The following is a 15,521-nucleotide window of genomic DNA, read 5'->3' as shown; positions in this document are numbered from 1 at the left end:
ATGGGCTGAATGGCCTCCTTATGCATTGTAGGGATTCTATGACATCTAAGTTTCCCTTGAATGTGGATCAGGAAATTTCTGAATAAGAGAAAACTGTGCACGCTGTGGTCCCATCTATTGGATTTTTATGATCCTGCTGACAGCGGTAGAGCATTTCCTTGCAGAAAGTCTATACCTGGCTTGTGCACCCCACTGTTCATATTTTTATAACTGACTGCATCACAAAAAGGTATCCTTAGTTGGTTTTGAAAAGTAATGACCTTAAACCAGTGGTTCCCAAAGGGTGCGGCGTGCCACACTGGTACAGCAAGAGAGGATGGCAAGTGTGCCGGGAAGATTCAAGGACAATCAAAGAAACATTTAAACATGGATTAGATATTTTTCCAAAGTGATTGTTTTATACTTTCTGGATGTCCCATGATCATATTATAAAGTAGTTGTGTTCTATGTTATGAATCAAGCACTGCTAGGAGTTGTTTATTTTTTGTTTTTGAATGTATTTCTTATCAATAAAAAGTTCGGTGTGGCGCGAGCAAATTTTTATTCCGAAAGTGCGGCCCAGTGAAAAAAACTTTGGGAACCACTGCCTTAAACCGTCATCTAGAAGGATAGCAACAGCATTTTACTTGTTAACTAATGTGTATTCTCCCCTCCTCTCTTTGTAGGTAAAATTAAAGACACTGATCTCTACATGGAATGTGCAATATTACACGGAAAGCTGGAAGAGCACGAGAAAGCTCTTGAAATCCTGGTTCACAAGTTAAAGGATTTCCGAGCAGCTGAGTCTTACTGCTTGTGGAATTCTCATGGAAAGGATCCTTCATGTCGGCAAAGGCTCTTTCACATGTTATTAGCACTTTATCTGCACCCCAGTGTTGCCAGTGATGCATTAACAATGGCTGGTGTGGACCTCTTAAATAACCGTGCTGTTGAATTTGATGCAATTCGCGTTTTGCAGCAGGTCCCTGAAAATTGGTCAATACAACTGCTTTCACCATTCCTAACTAGGGCAATGAGAGGGAGCTTTCATTCCAAATGCACAGCAGAACTTTCATCCGGCTTGGCAAGATCCGAAAACTTAAATTATAAATATGCAAAGGTGGGTAGCTTTCAGTAAAAGCAAACCTTGCACTTAAGTTACTTTTTGTTTCAATCTTCCATTTATTAGGTTAATTTAAAAATAATTAAAATGTCAAATGCTATGTATAGAATTATTCTAAATTTTAATTTCTATATTAATTTAATCAGATGCAATATCTACCTAGTATACCTGTATAGTCCTCTTTATCTTGGTTATACTGTTCAATAGTGGCTTTAGTATAATTCTGGAACCAATATATTTGTAATGATTTGTTGATATGCTTCTATATTGTTCCAAAAGAATTTGGGATAATCTTGCCAAACTCCTCCTTGCTTTGCTGCTGCCTTGCACCACAGATTCCTTGGACCCTGCCAGTCAATTGCTAATTATTCCCTCTGCATCTCCCTTTGCCATTTGTCTTTGTCATTCACCACCTTTTAAAATTGGTGATTGTATTGATACTATTCATGCATGATTGCACTGATGAAAGCTTGGCTTATGGGAGCAAACGTTGTTCCTCTTATTAAATTCTGCCCTCCATCTCGCACACCTGAAGCACTGCCATGGTCCTTTTCATCAAACCTCACCTTAGCCTCATCCTCCTATTCTTCATACACCTTTTTTTGAGCATGTTACTTTGTTACATCCTTAAAGATGAACACCCTCAATCCTCCTTGTAATCTATCGTCCGAGCATTTTCTGTCAAGTTCTTTTAATCTGTGATTGCCTCTGTTCCTATTTTAATCGCAATTGTTGTCCCTATCACAGCTTTAATAGGTCCAAATGATACCACCAGTGACCTGGTGCCCTGAACCTCCTCGTCCTTCTCAACCTCTCTGTATCCTTTACCAATGTACGAATTAGGAGCAGGAGTGGGCCTTTTGGCCCCTCGAACCTGCTAAGCCGTTCAATAAGATCATGGCTGACCTGATTGCAGTCTCGATGCTGCTTATACCATATGTTCTTTGATTGCTTTGTTAGTCAAGAATCTGTCTACCTCTGCCTTAAAAATATTTAATGATCTTGCCTCTACCGTATTTGGGGAAGGGCTTCGCAACCCTCTGAGAGGAAAATATTTCACTTCATCTCCATCTTAAATGGGAGACCTCTTATTTTTAAACTCTGTCCCCTGGTTCCAATCTCTTCCACAAGGGAAATATCCTCTCAACTTCCAATCTGTCAAGTCCCATCAGGATCTTTTGTTTTAATAAGACCATCTCTCATTCTTCTAAACTCCAATGGCTACAGCTCAACCTGTCCAATCTTTCCTCCTAAGGTAACCCCCTCATCCCAGGAATTAGTCGAGTGAACCTTCCCTGAGCTGCTTCTAATGCAGTTATGTCCTTTCTTAAATAAGGAGACAGAAAATGTAGACATTACTCTAGATGTGGCCTCACCAAAGCCCTGCACAACTTCACTAATTTCATATTTCATTTCCTTGTAGTAAATGACAACTTTCCATAAACGTGAACTTACCCCAGACTTATCTGTGCCAATTTTCACACCTGTCATTCCTGTGCACACTGACCTTCATTGGTTTGTGGTCCCTACAATGCCTCCAATTTAGAATTCTCAACCTAGTGTTTAAATCCCTTCATTGCCTGAGTCATCCTCTCTCTAATGTGCTCCAAGGTCTTTCATTCCCCAATTTCCGTTTCTTATTCATCCCTCACTCGCTTTGCCTCACTATTGAAGGCTGTGCCTTCAGGCATCTTGGCACGAACTTCTACATCTCTATACAACTCTGGTCCTTAAAAAAAAAACCTCTTTGACCAAGCTTTTAGTGGCCTGTCTTAATACCTTCGCCTCAGCTGTCTCAGTTTGTTCTCATTACTTTTCTGTGAAAGACAATGGAACCCGTTCCTAAATTAAAGATGCTATATAAATGCAAATTGTTGTTGAACTTGAGGTTGTACTAGGCAAACTAAACAAGTTTTAATGTTCTTTAATCCTATCTCCCATATTTGCTTTAGGCCAGGGGGGACTTTGTATTCCATAGTAACCATAAACTCCTATATAATAAAAGAAAAATGCTGCAGATGTTGAGAATCTGAAAACAGAAAATGCTGGAAAAACTCAGCAGGTCTGGCAGCATCTGTGGAGAGAGAGATAGACTTAACATTTCAAGTCCATATGACTCTTCAGAGCTACAAACTAGTTTGTAGTAACTCTTGCTTTCTCCCATATCATTTAACAGCTGATACCAAGCTTCACCCGATTAAGTTTGTCCTAAATGTCATATTTGCCAACAATCTATCTCTCGACAAGTTTTAAAATGGTCGCAAATGATCAGCAGTAGGTGGTGGTGGGGTGGGGAAGTCTAACGATGATTCATCAAACCATTGACAATTGTCATCAGCCCATCTGGTTCACTAATGTCCTTAAGGGAAGGAAATCTGCCATCCTTACCTGATTCTTACCATGTGACCCCAGACGCACAGCAATATGGTTGACTCTGAAATGGGCCTAGCCAGCCACTCAGTCCAAGGACTGAGACAATTAGGGATGGGCAGCCAGCAATGCCCACATGTAAGAATAAAAAAAACACATTCCCTCTAATTTTTCTTTGCTTATTTGGTATCCATTCATTCTATTTGGCTTGGTCCAGAAAGCACTCTGTATTTACAAACTGGAGTCTGGTTGTGGTGGTGTAAAGCTCCAATGAAAAATAAAATGCCCCTAACTCCGTCATGTGATCATAGAATAGGAAGAAGTGATTGAATACATGAGTTGGTAATGTTTCTGCAGTAGAAAAATCTGAAAAATTATGTTTCCTCATCCAAGCTTCCACCGTTCCTTTTGAGATCATGGTTTCTGTCACATCTGTAGCAGAGACTGCGCTGGTCAGAATCATAAATGACATGCTCTGTTACTTCAGCTGTTTCATCATTCTCTTCAACCTCTACCTCAATAGCTCTTGCCTGTGATTGCATAGAGCAGTACATATATTGGTTTTTCTTACAGCTTGGACGAAAACATTGTCCAAGTTGGTTCTTTGAATATTCAGACAGTGATCAGCTTTCAACACACATCTATGCCCTGACCATCTCGGGCTCTAGGGGAGACATAATTGATCAAAGTCTACTGAGAATGCAATACTGTCTCTTTTCAGACCAAGCTGGTTTTATTAAGTTGAAGAAGCAGCAGCAGCTTTGTACAAGTATGCTATTAGAGGGTTGACCAATAATTGACTCGTGTCTTGTCTGTTCTGGCACCAATATGAGAGGTCTTATCTTGGTTTTAACTCTGTATGGGGTATACATTTGACTTTAAGAAATATCTGTCTGTAGTCCCATGATGAAATTTCACTGGGAGCAAAACCATGACGTTGTCTATCATAGTAAGAAGTCTCTCAACACCAGGTTAAAGTCCAACAGGTTTATTTGGTAGCACAAGCCACTAGCTTTCAGAGTTGTCTATCATACCATTGCCTCTTGCTGCACCACAATGTTGCACAAAGTATATTTTATTCTTATTCTGTCTGCCACAGGATAGTAAAGCTTCAGGTACAGACTGAGCAGAGAGTGCGGCAGCTCTTTGTGTGACGGTTAACTCAAAATGTCCAAATGACAAAACCCAAAAACTAATTTGTCAAAATCGAGGGCATGACGAACAAAAATAATATTTTTTTTACAGTATAAAACAGATTTATTCATTTCAGATTTTTTGCACACAAGTTGCCTTGTGATATTCTGTATCATATTGTTTATTACTTTTCTAGTTCAAGTTTTAGGATCTTAAACTGCAATGAACTGAAACATAGTCCCCTCTTTGTTTTTGCTTTCTACTCCTCGCTTTTCAGGTAAAATCAAGAGGAAACCTTATTAAACTTTCAGATAAAAAGGTCTGCCAAGTATGCCGGGGCTTTTTCACTGAGCCAGTCTTTGTGCGATACCCAGAGGGTGGTCTTGCTCACATCCAGTGTACTACAAAACTCCACAGTTCGCCTGCCACTGGTCAGAACTTTGCCAGTGCTAGAAATCAGTCATGAAATAGTGGCCAGAACTGAGTGGGTTGGCCAGTTCAAAAATTACTTTATTGAAGATCACGGTAAGGAAGAGGAACATGCTGCTAATCGAGGAAGAAGAAAAAGAGTCTGCATCTACTGGAAATTTCCAGCAACCTACATTATATGTAACTGATTGCACTGATCTACAAAGAAAATGCAGTCGAGCATTACCTGAACTTTTCAAATTCCCCAATACTAAAGGTGATGCTATTAGTTGTAATATGCAACATGCAGAAAACACACTGATCTTCTGATAACCTGGCCATGTTTAACTTCACAGTATGGTGACTTAGACTTTGGTTCTGTACTTCTTGATGGTTTGGGAATATTGCCCTATGAGAGTGTGCAAGAATCATACTTTATCCCTTGAATTTTTTGCCTTCCATTGGATATGTGTAGGCTATCCCTGCTGCTCCTGAAAGGACTTATTTGAACATCAGTAATAGACTTCTTACTGTCCAATAGTTCTGTCATAGAATAACTGATGAGAGTGAACTGTGGATGTACATGTCACACTTAGGCCAGTATGTATATAGTGGGAGAGCTGAGAGTTCATTTACAGGCTAACAGTATGATGTCCTATTGTAATTTAGTCTTGACCAGCTGTTTTATGTAATGAATTACACTTTCCTTCCTAACCATCTTTTAATCTGACTTTCCCAGCAATGATGGATTGCAGGCAGTTGATAAACAATGATGGATGTGTTTGGGGGGGAGGAAAGAGAGCTGAAAAAATCCTTGAAAATAATAATTGTCTGATCTCCAATATATCCAGTTTGTGAACGTCCTAATGCAATTTCCATAGATTTTTAGAAGGGAAACAATGGGGAAGACAGAATAAGGAGCTGATGGATTAAGTTTTAATTCACACAATTCTATTCTGTTCGAAAAGATAGCTTTTGGCTACTCGAGAACGTTGGTTAATCTAAATGATCTGGAACATTATTTCATGAAACAATGTTTGATTATCCAATTCTGTAAAAATGAGAATAAATAACCCCTTTGGACCTGTCAAATGCTATTTGTTTAATCTACAGCTAAATATTTATCAATGATGCCATTAATTTATTAACATCATAACATAATAACTCTTGCAACTGGCTGAGTTTTGTTTAATCTTCCATCTTGTAATGATTATACTTCCGTAGTAAGTAAACATTTAATTTATAAATCTTGTTTATTGACTCTCTAGCCTGGTCAAATGTATCTTTTTCAGGTGTTCTGTATTAACCTATGTTGGAGGATTTATTAAGTATTGGATGAAAGACTCTTACTCTAGATACTTTTAAAATGTTTGCAGTAACAGATGTGTGTTTTGAACATATTGCTTACTGATAAAAACTAGATCAAAATTTGCACATCCTTTACAGTATTTCTTCCGTTTCTTTCCGGTTTTTTTTTTTTGCAACCAAATCTTCATCAACGTCCCTATCTCCAATGACATTTTGTTTGATATGGATTTAAATCGATGATAACTTCCAATTCTGTTACATCATCCTTTGAAAGGTATATCCTAAAGTAAGCAAAGGTTTTTCTACCAAACTGTGCATATTTTTACAATTTGTGAATTGTACTAGATTTTAAAAGGAAAACGTAACTTTTGCTTCAAATAGCAAAACAACCAAGTTTTAAAAATTCAGTAAGTTTTAAACAATGCAATCAAATGAGAAAAACTGAACCAAAGTGCATGTTCACTATTGAATCACAGATGTGCACTTACTATTTCTGTGGTTTTGTAGTCTGTGTGCATATGCATTAGTGCTGGTAGCAGTAAATTATATATTGGATGATGATCTAAACTTTGTTTCCTCCATATGCTCACTTAAACCTGGTGACATCAAGGTGGAAACATTTTAACCTTTGCAAATTGCCTAATGCGGTGAAGTAATTTCTACTTTAATTGTTGTATCTGACTGCTCTGCTTCTGTTAAACTTTGCACTGTAAATATTTGGTGACATAATTAATTGTATAAATGTACAGATGGCAATTTTAATAAATTCTTTCATTGGGAAAATAGAATTGCATGAGAATTTTAAAGTTTAAGGCATTAGTGAACCAAAGCTAATGAGTGCACAGGTGAAGCAGGCTCGGTGTAGGTTCGGCCACAGGCAGCAGAGTTTTGGATGATATTGGTTTTACGGAGATCACCATATCATCAAGAAACATTAAGTCTGACCGGTGCTTCAAAATTAAATTCTAAAACATATGATTGCTTGCAGTACATCTATTTGATCAATAATTTTTTGAGTCATTAGATCAAACCTATTGGGCAAGATCCTCCGAAGAACCTTTTGTTGATGTTTTGTCTGCACTTCAGTCCCACGCTCCTGATCTACGGACACCCGGTGCGGAGAGGGGAGGGTCGGGATGGCGACCTCCTCGTGAACCTGCTCCTGGGCCTGGCGAAACGCGCCATTTACCGGTCCAGGCTGCGGGCGATCGAGGGGGCCGTCCATCCTGACTGTCTTCCCCTCTACCGCGGCTATGTTCGCGGCCAGGTGTCCCTGGAGAGGGAGCATGCGGTGTCCACGGGCGCGGTTGACGCTTTCCGCGCCCGCTGGGCACCGCAGGGGTTGGGGTGCACTATTGACCCCAATAATCACATTTTAATTTGATGTTTTTAAGTTTCCTTTGTACTTTGATTTCTGTTCGGGCTGTTCCCCCTCCTTTTTGGGGAGCTGCCCCTTTTACTTTGTCCTGATTTAATCTGAGTTTGTTTACTTGGTTTGGTTTGACCTAAAAAGAGGGCAAGATCCTCCGACCTCTCAGCCACATGTTTTCCACCTGCGAGAGGTGGCGCTTTGTTTGCTAACGGTGGGATTCTCTGATCCTGCCGCTGTTAAATCCTTGGGCGGGGCTGTGCTGTTGGCACGATCGGAGAATCCCACCGGGGTGAACGGCCAGAAAATTCTGGCCATTGTATGTTCTGGCCTTTAACCCTTTCATTATAGTTTGAACTATAATGAAGCATAAGCTTACTTTGCAATTTCTTGCATATATTTTCTATTCTAAAAATGGTCAGAAAAGTGAACTTAAATTAAGTCCTGTTTTCCTTTAAATATTGCCCTAAACTTGGGAATGTGAACTTGATTTCTCCAACTTTGATCATGCCTTTCAAGTCATCTCTCCTAACTTTCCTCCTCATTGCTGCCTGAATTCAATTTTCCTTTTTAAACTTCTTGGTGTAAAAACTGTTGAAATATCATTGCACTCCTAACAAGTAGCAACCCTGTTCAAACACCATTAATGTATCATTTCTTGGTTAACCTATAAAAGGAAACTTGCCTTCCATATTTAAAACTGTTGTACTGAGGTTACCAAGTTCAAATCTCCTTATCATAAAGATAATCCATTATGTTTATTTGCACCGAACTGACTTTTCCCAGGTCAAAGAATGTACCAACCGATTGGATGTTGTCGGAATTTGACTAATTTTGAGCTACTTGTTTTGTCGTCAGTAGTTTCTCTTCATTATTGAAAATGGCTATTTGCCTGCGTAGCATCATCTGTTGTGCATTCTAATGTGGCCAAGGGGCTTGATTGCAGACCACACTGCTGGCAAGGGTGAATTGTCTGATATTGTTGGTGTTGCCCATAATTTTCCAGCTTGCATTTTGTCCTCAGCTCCCTGTATTCTTTGCTGTTTGAAGGAACTACCATTTAAGATTGCTACTAATTTAATTAGAGGCAATATTGTAAACAAAAATCCAAAGTTTTGTCAATTGAAGCATTCTCGGGGCAATTATCCTTGGACTGCTACAATTGGAACATAACTATGTTCATTCCATCGACATTTTCTCCTTTTTGAACAATCTCAGGATGGGATGTGGTATAAACATGCAAAGCTGATAAGGTTGCTTTGACAGACCATCCTTATTTCCAATCATACCCCTTTGTATATTTAATAGAAATGTATAACTAAGGCAGCAAAGTAACAACTTCTGTGACGTATTTTGCCAGCAATTTTCTTGATTCTCAGCACTGAAGAAGGGGAAAATATACTGGTTTGTTGCTTAAGTACCAGCTTTAAAAGATTGCCTCTGTTATGTTTGCTCGAGCACTTCAGAACTTAAGGCTATCCAGGTAACATCCCAGTAGCCAATATTAATAATTTATATCAATTGTCCTCATACCCTTTAAAACATTAATTTTTACAGGCTTTTAATTATTTCATCAAACAAGCTTGCATTTAGGTGTGTGGGAGTACATTTTATTTATTAGTGTTACAGGTAAGCTTACATTAACACTGCAATGAAGTTACTGTGAAAATCCCTTAGTCGTCACGCTCCAGTGACCGTTCGGGTACACTATGGAAGAATTTAGCATGGCAAATGCACCTAACAGGTGCATCTTTCAGACTGTGGGAGGAAACCAGAGCACCTGGAGGAAATCCCAGGGTGAGCGTGCAGATTTTGCACAGACAGTGACCCAAGCCAGGAATCGAACCCGGGTCCCTGGCACTTTGATGCAGCATTACAGTATGTTGAGGGCAGAGTGCTTTGAGGTGTGGGTGGCAATTTGGTGCAGTTGGGATATCTCTGTTAAGTTTTTGTCCAGCTATAATTTAGATTAACAGTCAGACTCTGAATTGGAACTTTAAAACTGCAAGCTAGTTAAAAAGCCTAATTAAACAAACTGTTGAGCTGTGGCAGTTGTCTGTCAATCAATTGAAAGTGTGGCTGCTGAATAGGTGTTAATTACTAATTACAGGAAGCTGATTTAGCAATTTGAGTGCAAATCACCAGGCCTTGAGGTATGCGAGGTTCCTTCCCAAATTTGAAGTGACATAGTCATTTCTTTACCACCTTTGAGAAGCTAGCAGGACATCTAAAATGGCCCTCGGAAATCTGGATATTTTTAATTCGAGGGCAGCTGTGTGGGAGAGCCCAAGAGGTCTACTCCATTCTGCCCACTGAGGTGTCCCTAAATAATGAGCAGAGTAAGGCTGCCATCCTAAGTGCCTGAGAGTTAATCCCAAAGCCATTCTGCCGGCAATTCCATCACAAGTCGACATTACGTTTGGCTGAAATGAATCGTGTCCAATTAATGGATAAGATCTCAAAAAATCCCATTCACCCATGAGGCTTTGCACTGGAGGAATTAAGACATTGCCAAGCCTCCAACCTGTGAATACACCTCGAGGACCAAAGAATTCTCAGCAATCACAGCAGACAGTTATGACCTCACCCAGCAGCCCAGAAACTCAGGCTGACCCTTTCCAAACTATGCCCGTGAGCATTGTAAAGATAAGCAAAGCAATCCACTCAGGAAAAGACCCTCATCCAGAAAAGACAACACTAAAGAGGGTTTGAGAAGCCCCCCTAAAGCCCAAAAGGAGATTAAATGGAGGCCAGTGTGTTCTCACAAGCATTCTGAGCGAGAGTAAGCAATTCAGCCCTTTGAGCCTGCTCTGCTATTGTATATGTCATTGCAACAAAATAGGCCATTGCAGTCCCAAATGCTGGAGATTGCAAGGCAAGCCATTTGGTCCAGTCAGACATCACATGAGTAGTCCCTTGAAGAATGCCTTGATGGATACTGCAGCACAGCAAGCAGAGCCTCTCACTACAGAAACTTGCCCTTTGGCACATACACAGTGCCATGCACTCCAATCAAACTCCCAGCGAGTTTTGACCTGTCAGGAACTATGTCCCCCTACCCCTCGATGTGTGCAAGTCTGTGGTGCTGCTCTGGGATGTGGGGGCCACCCAGAACTTAATATTAGAGGGAAACTTACACCTACCATACACCCGACCCCCCACCAACATCCCTGAATCTGTGAAGAAGCTTGCAATTGGACATTTGGCAGTTTTTTGTACAGTAATTAAATAATTTTATGAAAATCCACTCGATGGCTTTCATTAATTCTTCATGTTAACCTTCAAGTACATCCTCACACTTTGACCTTAAGTTCCACATCTAAGTTGTTGTTTCCACAATTTTCTGAATTCATTCAGTTTCTTGCAGTCTTTCTGCGCAATGCAAATGTTGCATTTTTGTAGCATTCCTGTCATGCGTACTAAATGTAAAGGTGGTCAGGTACCACATACACACAGATGTTTCACTTGAGATGCGAGTGCGTTGGAAATTATTTAATTGAATTTCTGCAGCAAGCTAGAAATGTTACAAGCATAAACTGAAATGAGAAAACCATTCAGCCCATTAAGTTAGCTATGTTTGGGGTCCATGTCAAATTATTATTAATCAGAATTAATTAAAACTTTTCTACACAATCCTATCCCTTGTCACCCCCCACCATCACCCCATCAATATTACTCTCCCCATCAAGTTGTCCTATATTTTAAGGAGCATTAGGTTCTCTTCTGACAAAATAGTAACAATTTGCCACGCTTATTCTTCATTTCCAATGTTGTTTGAGTCTTATGAATCTTGTATTATATTGTTTATTGTCCATGTTAGTTCCTTACTTTAGCTTTTAGTATTTTAACACTTGGATCATCCTGGTTATCTTTCTCAAGGAAAGTAGTTACTTGAGCTTGTCTTGAAAAACCTAGTTCCCTAAAGCTTTATTCTTAGCCCAACTTACAGGACCAAAACCTCCATCCATAATCCAGAATTGATGTCCCCCTTTGATTTGTGCAATATCAGTATACCTGCTGTGACCTGTAATCTGCTAAACTCCAGCCAGATATTCCCCAGTACTGTATTGAAGGAGATGCATAGTGAGAAATTAAATATAAACTGAAATGTCTTGTTCCAACCCCAACCCAATAAACAAATTTGGTTTCAAAATTATTAACTGCATCAACTATCGATTTCAATTTTTACAGTGTACCCCATATTTTATAATCATCTGATTTGGATCAAACACTCAACGATTCCAACTGATACCGTTATTCCTGAGGTCAAACCATAGTTTGCTCTTGTTAACTTCCATTTCAATACTGCAGAATTTGAGCTACCCCATGCATTGTCAATTGTGCATTTACTTATTTAGACCACAAGCTCAACACCACTGATTTAATTCTGTTTGTTGTAGCAGGTTTTTTTCTTTATTCCAACAAAATAATCCATTTTTTTCCAAGTTGTTTCACTTAATATTGCTGTAATGAGATCCCCAGTTACATTTGGGTTAAATTAGGTAACAGCACATTCACGTGTGATGTCGGGTGGAAATTGAGTTAGAATATTGGCCTTTGAGCTCTCAGTTTGGTGACCTGAATTTATTCAGACATGATGAAAACTCCTTTGGGTTACAAGTGATGGTAACAGTGCAAATATAACAAGTGCAAATGATCCTATCATTTTGAGTTCAAAGTTGATGTCATGATGACCTTTGATCTGGAAGCACCACAGTAAGGAAAATTAGCAATTGCAATGGTAATGGAATCTAATTGTTTTTCGGAATGACTGAGAAGGGCTTTTAAGAGTTGCATCAATTATAGAGATCAATTGTAATTTTCTTGGGTAATAAATACTGGTCCATGTGACCTGAAAGTAGCACCAACAGGAAGAAAGTTAAGACTGGGAGCTGTAAAGACACAAAGGAGTGAGTGTTGATGGCGAAATATTTTATACAATCACCTCGACCAGTTTATTACATTTATCTCAAATGCCTTTACTTTGATTCAGACAAAGGACTGTGATTCAAATTTAACTTTATTAAAAACACTCCTGGATTAAAAAATCATTCTTGCACAGATTGTTAACTTTCCCCAAATTAGGCTAATTGCCTTAGAAATAGATATGACCCAATCTGGTGAAATTGATTGGGCTGTTGGATTCAATTCACTGAGCTCAGCATCCTCTTCGTATGAAGGTGGATCTTGCACGACCACTTGCATCATCCCAGGGCACAGTAGGTTTGGAGGAGTCTTTCCTGGAGGTTGTCTTGAATATGGCTGTTTTTATTATTCTCCTTCCTTCCTTCAAATGTTCACTGGTCTTTGGGCAATGGGGTGACAGGGTGCAGGGGGGCTGGGGGGGCGGGGGGAGGGGGGGGGTCACAACACCCAATGAGGTTAGGCCAGGTCATCCTAGTTGTACATATCTCTTTAGCAGCAGGGAATCTGGCTGAAGCTAGGGAATACACAATCATAATGTCTGAGTTCCCCCTGATGGGTTTCAGCCTGTAACGACTCTTCCATTGTGAAGTTTGAGCCTCTCTGTTCAATATGTAAAAGGTCTGGGTTCTGGTTTCAGGTCCTGATGACTTCCCTATTGTTAAAGTGAAGCACCCTGTTCGATGGGCGAGACAGTTCTGGTATGTGTCCCTGTTGGCTTTTGACCTGTGGTAACCTCAGAAGCAGTTATTAGCTGGATTAATTTTAAAAGTCCACTTTTATGTTGGGCCTAATTTCTCAGGCCTTGTCCATTTGACTGCAAGAACTACAAGCAGAGAAGTTGGAGGGTGAAGGTACAGATTCAGGCACAAAGAGAAAGCAGGCAGAGCCAGAAAGAGGAACACAGATTTTTGTTTGGAGAAGAAGCAAGTCACGCTCAGGAAGAGGTCAGTTTTTCTGTTTGGCGGAAAAGGAAATAGGAGCTCTTGGAGGTACTTTGAGTTGGCTGAACAAGTCTAAAACCTGGAACACAGCATAATTAGCTCAGAGACACTAAAGGACCGAATGTTTTCAAGAAGTGGCCAAACAGTGGACTAGGATGTAACTAGTTGATCAATTAAAAATAAACTCTGGAAAGCTACACCACCAGGACTGTCATGATTCAAGGGAGAGACGGTTCGTAGAAGTGTGCCTTGCTGATGATAATCACACCCATGAAACTTGGTAAAAGGTATTGTCAATTAGAACACTCAAACTTTCCTGCATGAATAAAGAACGTAATAAGAAGTTTAACAACACCAGGTTAAAGTCCAACAGGTTTATTTGGTAGCAAAAGCCACAGGTGAATTCCCACTCACCTGAAGAAGGGGCTTAAGGCTCCGAAAGCTTGTGTGGCTTTTGCTACCAAATAAACCTGTTGGACTTTAACCTGGTGTTGTTAAACTTCTTACTGTGTTTACCCCAGTCCAACGCCGGCATCTCCACATCATGAATAAAGAACATCAGATTGTGGAACTATGTGGGTACATAATGTCACATTTCCATGGGGAGTGATGCAAATGCTTGTGGTTGTGTAAGCTGTATCCTTGTTATATTGAAATTTACCATTTTGTTTGAAGTATCGTTTGCCTATTCATGTGTAATTGGTATTGATTCTGATATGCATTAAAGTAAATGCTATGAAAAGTAGAATCTTGTTGGTAATCTCTTCATCTGGAGGGGTCATTGCAAAAATTTAGTTGTTTGATTTATGGTTTCCCCATGGGTCCCGTAACAACGTGCACTCTGATTTAATGAACCTTTTGAGTCAGAATTATATATACCAACATGAGGAAACAATTTCTTGACTTTGTCTTTACCAATCTACCTATCACAAATGCATCTGTCATGACAGTATTGATAGGAGTGACTACTGTACAGTCCTTGTAGAAGGCTGTGTCCTCAGCCGCTTACCATATTCCTTATACACCGATGATTATGTGGCCAAATTCCCCTTCAACTCTATTTTCAAGTTTGCTGATGACATCACTGTAGTGGGTCGGATCTCAAACAATGATGAGATGGAGTCCAGGAAAGAGGGAATCTGGTGAACTGGTGCGACGACCATAATCTCTCCCTCAATGTCAACAAAACAGAGATGGTCATCGACTTCAGAAGCAGTCTACATCAATGGGGACGAAATAGAAATGGTCGAGAGCTTCAAGTTTTTAGGTGTCCAGATCACCAACCTGTCTTGGTTCCCCCCATGCCGACACTATAGTTAAGAAAATCCACCAACGCCTCTACTTTCTCAGAAGACTAACGAAATTTGGCATGTCCGCTACGACTCTCCCAACTTTTACAGATGCACCATAGAAAACATTCTGGTTGTATCACAGCTTGGGTATGGCTCCTGCTCTGTCCAAGACTGCAAGAAACTAAGGGTCATGAACGAAGCCCAGTCAATCACTCAAACTAACCTCCCATCCATTGACTCTGTCTACACTTCCCGCTGCCTCAGAAAAGCAGCCAGCATAATTAAGGACCCCATGCACCCCAGACATTCTCTCTTTCACCTTCGTCTGTCAGGAAAAAGATACAAAAGTCTGAGGACACGTACTAACGGACTTGAACAGCTTCTTCCCTGCTGTTATCAGACTTTTGAATGGACATACCTTACATTAAGTTGATTTTTCTCTACGCCCTAGCTCTGACTGTAAAACTACATTCGGCACTCACTGTTCTCCTCTATGAACGGTATGCTTTGTATAGCGCGCAAGAAACAATACTTTTCATTGTATGCTAATACATGTGACAATAAATCAAAAAGAGGTGAAATCCTATCTTTGAACAAAAATCAGTTGCCATTGTGTTGTGTGACACTACCATCGTGCTGAGCAGGATAGATTCAAACAGCTTTAGCAGTTC

The 15,521-nt window shown here is 40.0% G+C and overlaps 1 protein-coding gene across 2 annotated transcripts in view; it reads left to right on the top strand.

The window, feature by feature from the left end:
- tgfbrap1 (transforming growth factor, beta receptor associated protein 1) overlaps window positions 1-7,165 on the top strand; it is a 48,948-nt gene extending 41,783 nt beyond the window's left edge. For both annotated transcript variants that reach the window (XM_078221970.1, XM_078221971.1), the window contains 2 exons: window positions 666-1,099; window positions 4,884-7,165. In XM_078221970.1, coding sequence (XP_078078096.1) covers window positions 666-1,099; window positions 4,884-5,072 — 623 coding nt within the window. In that variant the 3' untranslated portion in view covers window positions 5,073-7,165. The remainder of the gene's footprint in view (window positions 1-665; window positions 1,100-4,883) is intronic.
- The last annotated feature ends 8,356 nt before the right edge of the window (window positions 7,166-15,521 follow it).

This window comes from Mustelus asterias, chromosome 10 (assembly GCF_964213995.1).
Source record: "Mustelus asterias chromosome 10, sMusAst1.hap1.1, whole genome shotgun sequence".
NCBI classification, from domain to species: domain Eukaryota; kingdom Metazoa; phylum Chordata; class Chondrichthyes; order Carcharhiniformes; family Triakidae; genus Mustelus; species Mustelus asterias.
This window is presented reverse-complemented; position numbering and strand designations above follow the sequence as displayed.